At 55.1% G+C, this 10,419-nt stretch overlaps 1 protein-coding gene across 2 annotated transcripts in view; it reads left to right on the top strand.

Moving 5' to 3' along the window:
- MICAL2 (microtubule associated monooxygenase, calponin and LIM domain containing 2) overlaps positions 1 to 10,419 on the top strand; it is a 235,169-nt gene that overhangs the window by 125,885 nt on the left and 98,865 nt on the right. For both annotated transcript variants that reach the window (XM_045290948.1, XM_004711613.2), the window contains exons 16-18: positions 6,032 to 6,100; positions 9,368 to 9,517; positions 9,954 to 10,079. In XM_045290948.1, coding sequence (XP_045146883.1) covers positions 6,032 to 6,100; positions 9,368 to 9,517; positions 9,954 to 10,079 — 345 coding nt within the window. The remainder of the gene's footprint in view (positions 1 to 6,031; positions 6,101 to 9,367; positions 9,518 to 9,953; positions 10,080 to 10,419) is intronic.

Here is a 10,419-nt window from a genome sequence, read left to right as displayed (position 1 = left end):
TGGATGCGGGAATGTCTTGCTCTGGAAATTGATCCGTGTTATCTTGTTGCACCACGCGGCATCTTACTCTGAGCAGGATCCGTTGTTTTCTCCGGAGCCCGTCTTAAGCATCTCCCTGGGCCTTCTGTTTCTGTTTTTGGTTTTTTCACTCTTGGTTATATAGTCTCTTCTCCCTGCTGTTGTCTTCCTGATAACATCCCAACGGCCACCAGAGTTAGCAACTGCTGCCAGAACGGAAGACAGAGAACAGCCCTCTCGTCTCCCAGGCAGGAGGTCCCTCTGGTGAGTGGCACCTGATTGGATTGATAGCGCCGACGCCTGGATGACCCACCCTGGGGAAAAGAGAAGCCGGGGACCGTGGTGTTCCGGTTTCCCCCTTAGAAAGGAGTCTGCTTTGGCTGATCTCCAGCTGATCCGGGACAGTATCTCAGTGCCTCATGGGACAGTTCCCAGGTGCTACGAATCTCTTGTCACCATGCATGCAGGTGACCCCTGGACACAGAAGGCTCAGAACAATTCATAAGGAAATGGAACTGAAAGATAATGGAGCTCTTCCATGGACTTTATGAAACCTCCCTGGTAGGCTTGGCCTACCTCATTCCTGCACATGCACCCACACGGTGCTTATCTACACTCTCTTGGACCTGCCACACGTGACTTACACTTTTACAACGGTGATGATGGCCATTGCCTATTGATCCCACTCTGAGCCCACTCCTTGGGGCCAACACAGACGTGGTCCCAGTCCCAGGTCTGGGTAGTCCAGCCGCCTGCCTCCGCCCTTCTCTCTGGCTCTCTGCACAAACATGGTCCAAGGAGCAAGGGGCACTCTCTAAGAAAGTGGCTTCTCCGGCTAGCCTTTCATTCTCCACATACTTAGTGAGCGCCCAGTGATGCCGAATTCTCATCTAGGTGCTGGGGACAGACCAGGGAACAGGACAAGCAAGGACCCTGTCAGGGGAGCTTAGGTCCATAGTACACAGGCCCCCAGGCTTACTTGGCTTACCACCCCCTTTTCAGAAAACAATCACTGCGTGCCCCCCGGCAATGAAACGCTTTGGGGCTGTCGCCTATAATCCAACCCCTCCCTCCCCCATTTAGATCTTTCCAGCACCCCCCAGGGTGCGGTTTCACCCACTTGGGGAAACACCGGTCCAGTGAACTAAGTTCCTCTCACTCCCCTTCCCCAGTCACAAAGCCCCTCCCTGGGTTCCCAGAACTTTTAAACTCTGAACTTTGAAGATGGCTTAGGATTCAGAAGGAGCCCTGGTGGCATAGCGGGTTATGCGTTCAGCTGCTAACTGCAAGGCCAGCGATTCGAAACTACCAGCTGCTCTGCAGGAGAAAGGCAACAAGAGTTGGGGTCACCAGAAGACGGGTCCACCCTGTCCTCTAGGGTCTCCATGAACCTGGTGCTAGTGAGTTTGGTCTGGGTTTTCGGTAGGATTGTGATGCTGTCGTGAACAGGGCCCAGCCCAGTGCCCTCCTGCAGCCCCTCTAGGCCTGGTGGATTGTGGGTGACTGCTAAGCCCACCGCTGTCTCTCCTTCCCACCAGGTAGCCACAGCTAAGGGTTCTGAGCGGACGTGCAGACTGGGGTGAAGTTTGAAGGCAGGTAGACACGTGTGTTCAGGCTCGCTGGCGATGCAACAAATGTGTGAAGCCCTCAGCACGCCCCTTTGTTGTCTTCAAAAGGGGATCGTGACACACAACTCCTGACATTGTCAAGATGGCAAGTGCAGTGCCCAGCCTGGCACACGAAGGGGCTCAGGAAATGACAGGGCCCGTCATCCAGGGGTGCTGATGAAGAAGACCTCTGAGAAGAGCCAAACACTCGGGAAGTGGGACCCTCGTTTACAACCACGAGCATAGGCAGCACTTCAGTAGCTACCTCGCTGCCCCTGGGGTGTGTGTGTGTGCGCGTGCGTGTGTGTAAAAGGCAGGGAACCGATTGTCTTCAGAGTTGTGTAGATGGGGGAACCCAGAGTGATGAGAATCAAATTGTCAGAAGTCACATCGTGGGGAACTGTCCAAAGGAGAACTAGACGTCACCGACGCCACTACTGGTAACCCATTCTAACCGCGCGGCTAGTGTCTAACTGCCGGCCGGCGCTTTAAGAAGTGTTCTCCACGCGTGAGTTCCAGTTTCCACACGACAGTTTATGAAGCGGACAAAGTGAGGAAGCTGAAGTCTGAGAAATCGGGTATTTTTCCCCAAAGACACACAGCTGAGAGGTGGTCGGTGTGGGAACTCAGCCCCGTGACTCCTTGCTGCTCCATCACTGGCTGCGTGCAGAGCTGCCTTGCCAGTTGGCTGGCCCTGTGCCTGCTCGCCACCCCTCCTCAGCCAGCCCTGGGTCTGCAGCAGCCAGACGTGCTCCCCAGACCCACCCCCCAGGCTAACTGGAACAGGCTTGGGCGGGGCAACTAGCTATATAGCAGGTGTCTTTGATTGGGCGAAAAATCAGTATTCAAGCAGTACGGGGCCTCATTTCTTGTGTTGGTCAAGCGAAGTCTTTGGCTTCTTTGTGTGTTTGGTTGGGTGGTTGGTGTTTTATGGGGAAGTTAATGAGTTTGCTGAATGTCCTTAGGTTAGAAATCACAGGGAACGTCCCAAGCGCTCTTACGTGAAAGGCTGGACAGCGCTGGTAGGAAGAGAAAGCAGGGTGTGTGTTTGTCTTCGGGCTCTCTCCCACTGGGAACTGGTCGGTACTCTCTCCCTCTGTGTCCTCAATACTCTGCCACTGCTGCTGCTGCCGCCACGGCCTCCTTCCCCATGTGTCTTAGACGGGGAGTTCCACTGAAACCCGTTCGCCTCGGGTGACCCTGCTGGGACATTACCAGTAGCACCGCTTTTAGCATCAGGCCACCACAGTGCGACACAGGGACAGGTGTGTGGTGGGACTCTGTAGAAAAGACTAGGATCCAAGGGACTGGGGGAGCTGAGGCTTGGTTGCTGCCAAATATAGATAGATAGAGATATGCAGATAAAGAGATCATAAATGATAGAGCAATTAGATACAGGTAGAGGTTTTCATTTCAACCTTCATGTTGCCCCCTGGCTGGCCCTTCACTGAGAAGCAGTGCTTCCGTGATCACAGCGTCATGCGGTAGCCATACGGAGTATGTCCTTACGGACATTTCCACATCAACTCCACGTTACCATTGGGGCAGGGCGAACCCTAGGAGCTGAGGCTCTCCCCACCTGCCCCCGTCCTCCCTCCCTCCTGAGAGTCCAGGTGCTTCTGAGGAGCTGCTGGCTGGCACTCTGTCCCGGGACTGCCTTTTGTGAGCTGGTGGCCTGGATGGTTTGGATCTGCATTGCCTCTGGTTATGTGAAGAGCCGAACCCTAGGCTGTGGAGTCTGAATGTCAGAGAAAGACGTGTGGCTCCTTGGGAGGGGGAGGCCAAGTCCTCACGAAAGGTGGAAGCAGAAAAACAGCAGAAACTCGTGATCGGCCTCGCTGTGTTCCTGTAGGCTGGGACACTCTGTTCTTGCACCGGCTCCAGTCTCGGGCCCAGAGCACCATGCGCAGGGCGTGGCGTGGGGCTAGCTAGCCAGCCCGGGCCTCCAAGCTCCAACACTGTTGCAAATAAGGTCATTTGTTTCTCTTGGTGTTTGCCCAAGCCTTTGGACTGAAATCATTTCCATTCCCAACATCATGATTTATCAGAAGCTGGAGGAAATGTTGAAAGGGGAGGTGAGGCCCTTTGATCTGATGTTCTGAGCTGCCTGGACAAGAAGGGAAGAGCCAACTGTCTGAACAAATGTCACTGATTAAACGATGGTTGATTTTGCCTGAAAAACGAAAGCCTCCAAGAGCCAACATGGTGCCATCGAGTCACTTCTGCCTCGTAGCGACCCTGGACAGGGTTTCCAAGACAGCTCGTCGGCACAGGAGCAGACAGCCTCATCTTTCTCGCCTCAGAACAGCTGATGGGTTTGAACCGCCAGCGTTGAATTAGCAACCCCATGCCTAACCCACAGTGCCATCAGAGGAGGACCTGTTAAAAAGACAAGTTGGTGGTAAACCTGGGGTATGGCACACGGGTAATGAAGATGTGTTTTGAGTGCCTTCCCACCCAGGAAGGAGCTGTGGTGTGGAGGGGATTCTGAGCTGGGCAGCAGTTCAAATCCACCAGCCACTCCGTAAGAGAAAGATGAGGCTTCCTCCTTCCCTGAAGATTCACAGCCTCGGAAACCCACAGGGGCACTGCAGCCTCGGAACCCACAGGGGCACTGCTGCTTGGTGCTATTGGGTCACTATGAATCAGAATGGGCTGGATAGCAGTGAGGGGTTTGTTTGTTTGTTTGTTTGTTTGTTTGTTTGTGCCTTCCAGTCCACCCATCATCTAGCAGTATAGCTAATAAGATTCTGTGGTAATCCATAAGATTTTCATTGGCTAATTCCTGGAAGCACATCACCAGGCCTTTCTCCCTAGTTTGTAGTTAGTCTGGAAGTTTTGCTGAGGTCTCTCCTACTATAGGAAGGAGGCCTGGTGCTATAGTGTTACTCTTTGGACTGAGATTTACAAGGTCAGCAGTTCGAAACCACTAGCCATTTCTTGGGAGAAAAATGGGCTTTCTACTCCCATAAACAGTTACGGTCTCATAAACTCATAGAGGCAGGTCCCCCTGTCCTATAGGGTCGCTATGAATCTGGTTTGATTTGATAACAGTGAGTTTGGTTTGGTCTAAGGTAGGTGACCAGAGTGTTCTTTAAAATACCAGTGGCATAGCTTCCAATGTGCAAGCCACCACAGCAGGGCAGACTGGCAGCAGCAGGTGGGTGGGTGGGTGGTGGGGAGCAGAGGGAACAGGGCTTCCCACTGAGAGCAGTGGACACATTGTGGGCTGTGTGCCCAGGGGTCCCTGTAGCTGCTACTGTATCAGAGCAGTCAGGGGGAAACTGTATCCTACTCTGTTTTGATCCAACTCATGGTCCAGGGCTGAGAGGGCCGGATGCCTGGTCTGATGGTGAGAGCCCACAGCCACTGGAATTCCATCTGGGCCTGTGATGGGGGTCCCTCTGAGAGTGGAGGGGACTCTCAACAGAGGGGATGCACAGTAGGTAGGTCATGAAACCATGGTCCGGAGGGAGCCAGCCCTGTCTGGGAGTTGTTCTGACCACAGAGGGACGGATAGGTCCTGGGTGGTCCCTGAGTCAAGGACAGGGTTACATAGCAGGAAACTGAAAAAGGAAGGCCTAAATCCAGCCCGCCTCCCTTCAGCTTGCCCTGCACAGCCCTGCGCATTCTCCAGGGAGACGTGTCTGAGGACCAGCCTGGCCTTCCTTCGGGGGCCCTGGCAGGGTGATGTGCTGGGCTCTCTGGCTTTAGCTGTTCAGACTCCGGCAGCAGGCAGTCCACGACTGTCAGCCACAAGCACGTCATGGCCTGTCCAGGATCATTCTGCGCGTCAGAAGGGCACTGCGAATGATGCCCGATGCACAAAAAGCAGTCAACCTCAACTGCCCTGGGGAAACAGAGTCGTAGGGACCCCCTTATATGCAGGTCTTGTCTAAGGTCTACTGGAAACTGGTCAAATGCTCCTGTTTGAAGCTGTGATGGGGACCCAATTGCAGCCTTTGTTTGCTGTCAAATCCCTAGACAGCTGGTCTGAGTCCGGAGAGGGCCCCTGTGAGGTAGACCAGCATCACCCCCTGCAGGCAGAGCAGTGGTCTCCAATGCCTGGCTGTGACCTTGAGGCAGACTTGTCACTGCTTGGAGCCCAAGGTCACTGGCAACAGCCCCCACCACAGGGACTGTGTGAGCATAGGGATGTTTTCTCGCCTCTGTTAGGGCACGATGTCCACCCACTCTGTCAGAACCCCTGGTTCCTGGGTGGAGTTCCTGGATGCCTGGTCATGGCACTGTGATGGCGTGGGGCAGGGCCCTTTATTCCTTTATCTGGGCCCCAGGTTAGCAGCTGTCTAGGGACAGGGAGCTGTCTGTCCCCAGCGCTAACTCAGCAGGCTAGTGGACTTGAGTGAAGGAGGCCCAGGCTCAACCTGCTCCCCTCGCCCTTGCAGGTGGACGGCCAAACGGAGGAGAACGACGTGAACAAGCGGAGGCGGAAAGCCTTCAGCCACCTGGATGAGGTCAGTGGAAGCCAGGCCGCCTCCTCTCAACCAGCTGCTGGCCCAGGCTCCATCCCTGGCCCCCTGCCTCGCCTCTCTCATTTACACAGGGGCCATGGGTACCCCGCATGGCTGGATGGGAAGGCCTTCTAGGGTGATGGTCCTCACACCAGCCCCTGCTCGCCCCGGCACCTCCAGGAATATTCCCTCTCTGGTGTTTCCTGTCAGTGGAAGCAGGGCAGATCATCTGAGAGCATGAACTGCCAGATCTTCACAGAGTCAACGAGATGCCTTGGTAGTGTAGTGGGTTAAGCATCAGGTTGCTAACTGTGAGGTTGGCAGTTCAAACCCACCAGTTGCTCTGTGGGAGAAAGATGAGACTGTCTGCTCCTGTAAAGAGTTACAGCCTCAGAAACCTTAGAACACATTTCTACTCTGCCCTATACGGGGGCTGTGAGTTGCAATTGACTTGATGGCAGGGGAGGGGGGGGAGTATACACATGCGCCCACACATATATAATGCTGAGAAAACTCTTAGCATGTGTATTGGTCAATATGTACTTAACTACCACCTTCCTCCCTGTCACTCTTTCGGTATTCCCTTGTGTTTCCTGTGCTTTGGGTCTGCAAGGCAATGTCCCAGCGCCCTACCAGTGCCACCTTCTGGTGAATCAAGACAATTACAGGCCACTTTGTCCTGGCAGACCACGGGTCACTCTCTGAGACTAAGGCTCCCAGCTTCCTGCTACCCTGGGCCTCTGTACAGAGACCTGAGATGTGGCCTTTATTCCCAAGGCCAGTCTAGTCTCACAGAGGCCAGTGTTAACGACTGCCCGCCAACTTCCCACTGGCTTACGTCAACAGGGTGGCCCAGAGGCCCTGGGGAAAACGTGCGCATGCAGGGGCACTTGCTCGCTAGAACGTGGCAGAGAATCGTTGCTCCTATAGGGTGGCACTGCCAGGTAAGCACTAGTCTGCTAACTGCCAGGTCGGTGAGTCCAACCCCCCAGCCACCCCTGAAAGATGAGGCTGTGTCTACTCCTGTGAAGACATACAGCCTCAGACCCCCTCTGGAGGGCCACTGTGAGTCCCAGTTACAGAGCGTATATGACTCGAGGGGTTTGTGTCTGGGCCATTTCATGACATTCGGTGACCTGTCTGATGTGGGTCTCAACACTCCATCTCGTGACACTGGACTTGACATAGAGCCGTGAGCTGTAGCTGCCTCGGACTCACCCAATTTCTAGGGTGGCCAGAGGGAGGCTCTGATGAGGGAGACCTGTTGTCCAGTTGGCCACTTCCAAGGGAAACAGACTCATTCTGCTCAGTGAGTTCAAGGCCCCCTTTCAGGATACTTCCTACAGCTGCTGTGGGTGATCCGCCAAGAGTTCTTTCTTTGCCTGCTCTTGGTTCCAGCTGTGGGGTTTGGAAGACGCTGGTCAGGAGGGAGGTGGTTTGGAGGAGGAAGACACAGAGGCTGACCGAGGACTGGAGAGCCATCCCACTTCCCAGGTTACTGGCTGTTGGTTGTGCCTTTGGGCCCTGGGTGTGCGGCTGCCTCCTTCCCTAGAGGCTTCCCTAAGGAACACTTTGTCCCAGGCCAGAGTCTTTGCCTGCCTTTCATCCTTAGTTTATTCTCAGCCTGTCTCATTGCAGCTTGAAGGGTGGGGAGTTGGTGGAAGCATAGGAGTTAGAGTGTGGGAAGAAATCTGGTTTATATCTGGCCTCTTTGGGGGATGGCTTTTGACTGCTTTCTGGGGCAGCATCCGCTTTGAGAAAACAACCATTCTCAGTAGAGGCTTGCTCCAGGATGTGTGCTTCACAGACCGGCAGCATCAGCATCACCTGGGGTCCTGTTAGAGGCGCAGATTCTCAGCACCCACCCTTGACCTTGCAGAACCAGGACCTGCCTGTGCAGGAGACCTCCCCAGCTGCTCCCCACAACACGGACAGCTGAGAAGCAGGGTCTGCATGGCTCCCCCTCCTGGCTGTCGTGACCTTTCCAGATACTCCCCCACTTCGCACCAATGCCTGTGTCAATAGGCAGAGGGACAGCTCCCTCTCAGAAGTAGGGGGTGACCCTTGGTGTGTGTTCACATGCACCCCGAGAGGCAGTACAGACAGTTTCCCAGGGGGCTGCTACAACTAGGGACCTTTGGGAAAACCAGCTGCTTATAGCCTGCCTTCTCCCATGAATTCTGCCTAACTGAGCACATTTTTGTGCTCTGGGGAGCAGGGGGGGGGGAATGGGTGGTCCTTTGTGTCCTTGAGAAGCACACTGCTCACTTGCTCTGCCACTTCCGCATGTTCTGCTGAGGCCTATGGGAGCAGGTCCTATGGTGAGCAGGTGGAGAGGCATGCGTGAAGTGTTGGTCATTTCACATTTCTACTTATCCTTAGTAGATTTTATTTGGGGGTTGTTGAAAGTGTACAGTAAATGTGTGCAAGAAATACAGAGTGTTCTCATATGCCCCTCCCCCTGCACACACTGTCTCCCATTGTTAGCATCTGCGTGGCATGGCGTGGAGGGGTACGTTGGTTACAGTTGGTGAACCAACCCGATCAATGGTGATGGACTCCATGGTTTCGAGTCCATCAGCGTTCACTCCTGGCATGGGACCTCCCAAGGCGTCCGGCCAATCAAAGGTGTCTTTGGAGCAGAGGAGCCGAAGGGAACGTGGGTGGTGGGTGGTTCTCCCTTTGGGATGGCAGCCTAACCAAGTGACCAAGCTTGAGGTCACCAGTCGCCATCCTGCTCCTATCATGTGCCCTGTGTCATGATGTGACGAGAAGGGCCCTTCCCCTCTATGGCCTCCTCACCCCAAATCCGCAAGCCCATTCTAGTCTTGGGAAAACACTAGACAGGCCCAAAGGGAGGGGTCCTGTCCCAGAGAGCTCCCTACCTCCGTCCACACTCCGCTTCATGGCCGCCAGGTGCTGATGGGTCCTGAATTCGACTTTACCTGCCCTTCACTTTGTTATTTTTCAGTTTTGCAAGAACCGTGTGAAGTGGGTCATCCATTGTGCATTTGGGGGGGTGGGGGGACACCAGGGAAGCAAACCAGCCAGGGCCCAGACCCTCACTACCTGACTCCTCACCTGGCCTACTCCTCCTCCTGGACAATGTGGCCCATGTTTATGGTCATTGGGCAGTACCTGCTGCCCGCTCCCCTTCTTCCAACAGCAAAGCAGGTCTTCCTCCAGGAAAGTAGCCCTGTGGCCTGCACCCCCAGCTCCCACCCTGTGGCCTGAGTTCCAACAACCGATGCTTCCTTCTGTCCTTTGCAGCTTTCAAGCTTCTCCAGCAAAAGCCTCGGCTCCGGTCCAGACCCCGGGAGTGTTAAAGATGGTGGAAATCAGAACAAAGTCAAGTCCATTGCCAACCAGCTGCTGGCCAAATTCGAGGAGAGCACTGTGAACCCTTCGCTCCAGAAGCAGGTCAGTCATGTCAGGTGCTCCGTGGACCTGCTGTCCTGGTGACCGGGCCGGCAGGAATGTGTGGGCTAGTAGTGGACTTCAAGGCTTCGTTTGCGCCAGGCCTGCCTAAGGAGAGGGACAGAATACTTATAGATCAGGCATGCTGCTGTGGCAGGGAAGCACCCGAGACAGGACATAAGCAAGCCTGTGTCTGAGCCAGGAGCAAAGCCTCCCTGGCATTCACACATTGTCCATGAGGAGGGGACTCCGGGACTGGATGTTCACAGGGACAGAGAGCCAGGGGCTCAAGTTTCCCAGCTGGGCCAGCTCTCGGGAGCCCTGCCCTGGGCTGCCCTGTTCCTCCTCTCCCCCTGGCCTTTCAGTGTCTCTCAATCTTATTCACCTTTTCCTTCGTGCCTCCCACGACTGCTCTCGGGACCTGCCTCTCTCCTCTCAGGACTGCCGAGGCGGCGCGGGGAGAGGTAAGCCCGTCCTGTGCTCTTCCTCTACCTCTCCTGTTAACCCTCGCTGCCCTAAGCCGAAGGAACCCACACCCAGCCCACCACCTCCTCTGAAAAGGCAGGTAGGGCCTCTTCCAGCGGACACTGTTGGGGTGAAGTCAGAGGGGACTCTGTCCCGGAGGGGTGGGGCACCCTGGCTCTTCCTGCACTCCAGACAGGGCTGAGCTTAGAGGCTTCTGGGCAGTGACCCCACATGAAGTCACCACTTGGATAGGTAAGAGCAACCACGTAGGCTGGGGATCCCTGGGCAGCCCTCAGCATTGACTGCCCGCCCGCCCGCCCGCCATGTCCTGGTGCTATCTTTGCTTGGGCAAAAAATTATATACACTACGTGCGGGACATGTTGGGGGGCGCCCCTTATGACATTGAAGTCTCCTGGAAGCCCACCTGAACAGGCCAATT

Source organism: Echinops telfairi, unplaced genomic scaffold (assembly GCF_000313985.2).
Source record: "Echinops telfairi isolate 266 unplaced genomic scaffold, ASM31398v2 ScPeMD7_60;HRSCAF=208, whole genome shotgun sequence".
In the NCBI taxonomy this organism is placed as follows: Eukaryota; Metazoa; Chordata; class Mammalia; order Afrosoricida; family Tenrecidae; genus Echinops; species Echinops telfairi.
The sequence above is the reverse complement of the archived record's forward strand: the minus strand, read 5'-3'. Positions and strand labels throughout refer to the sequence as shown.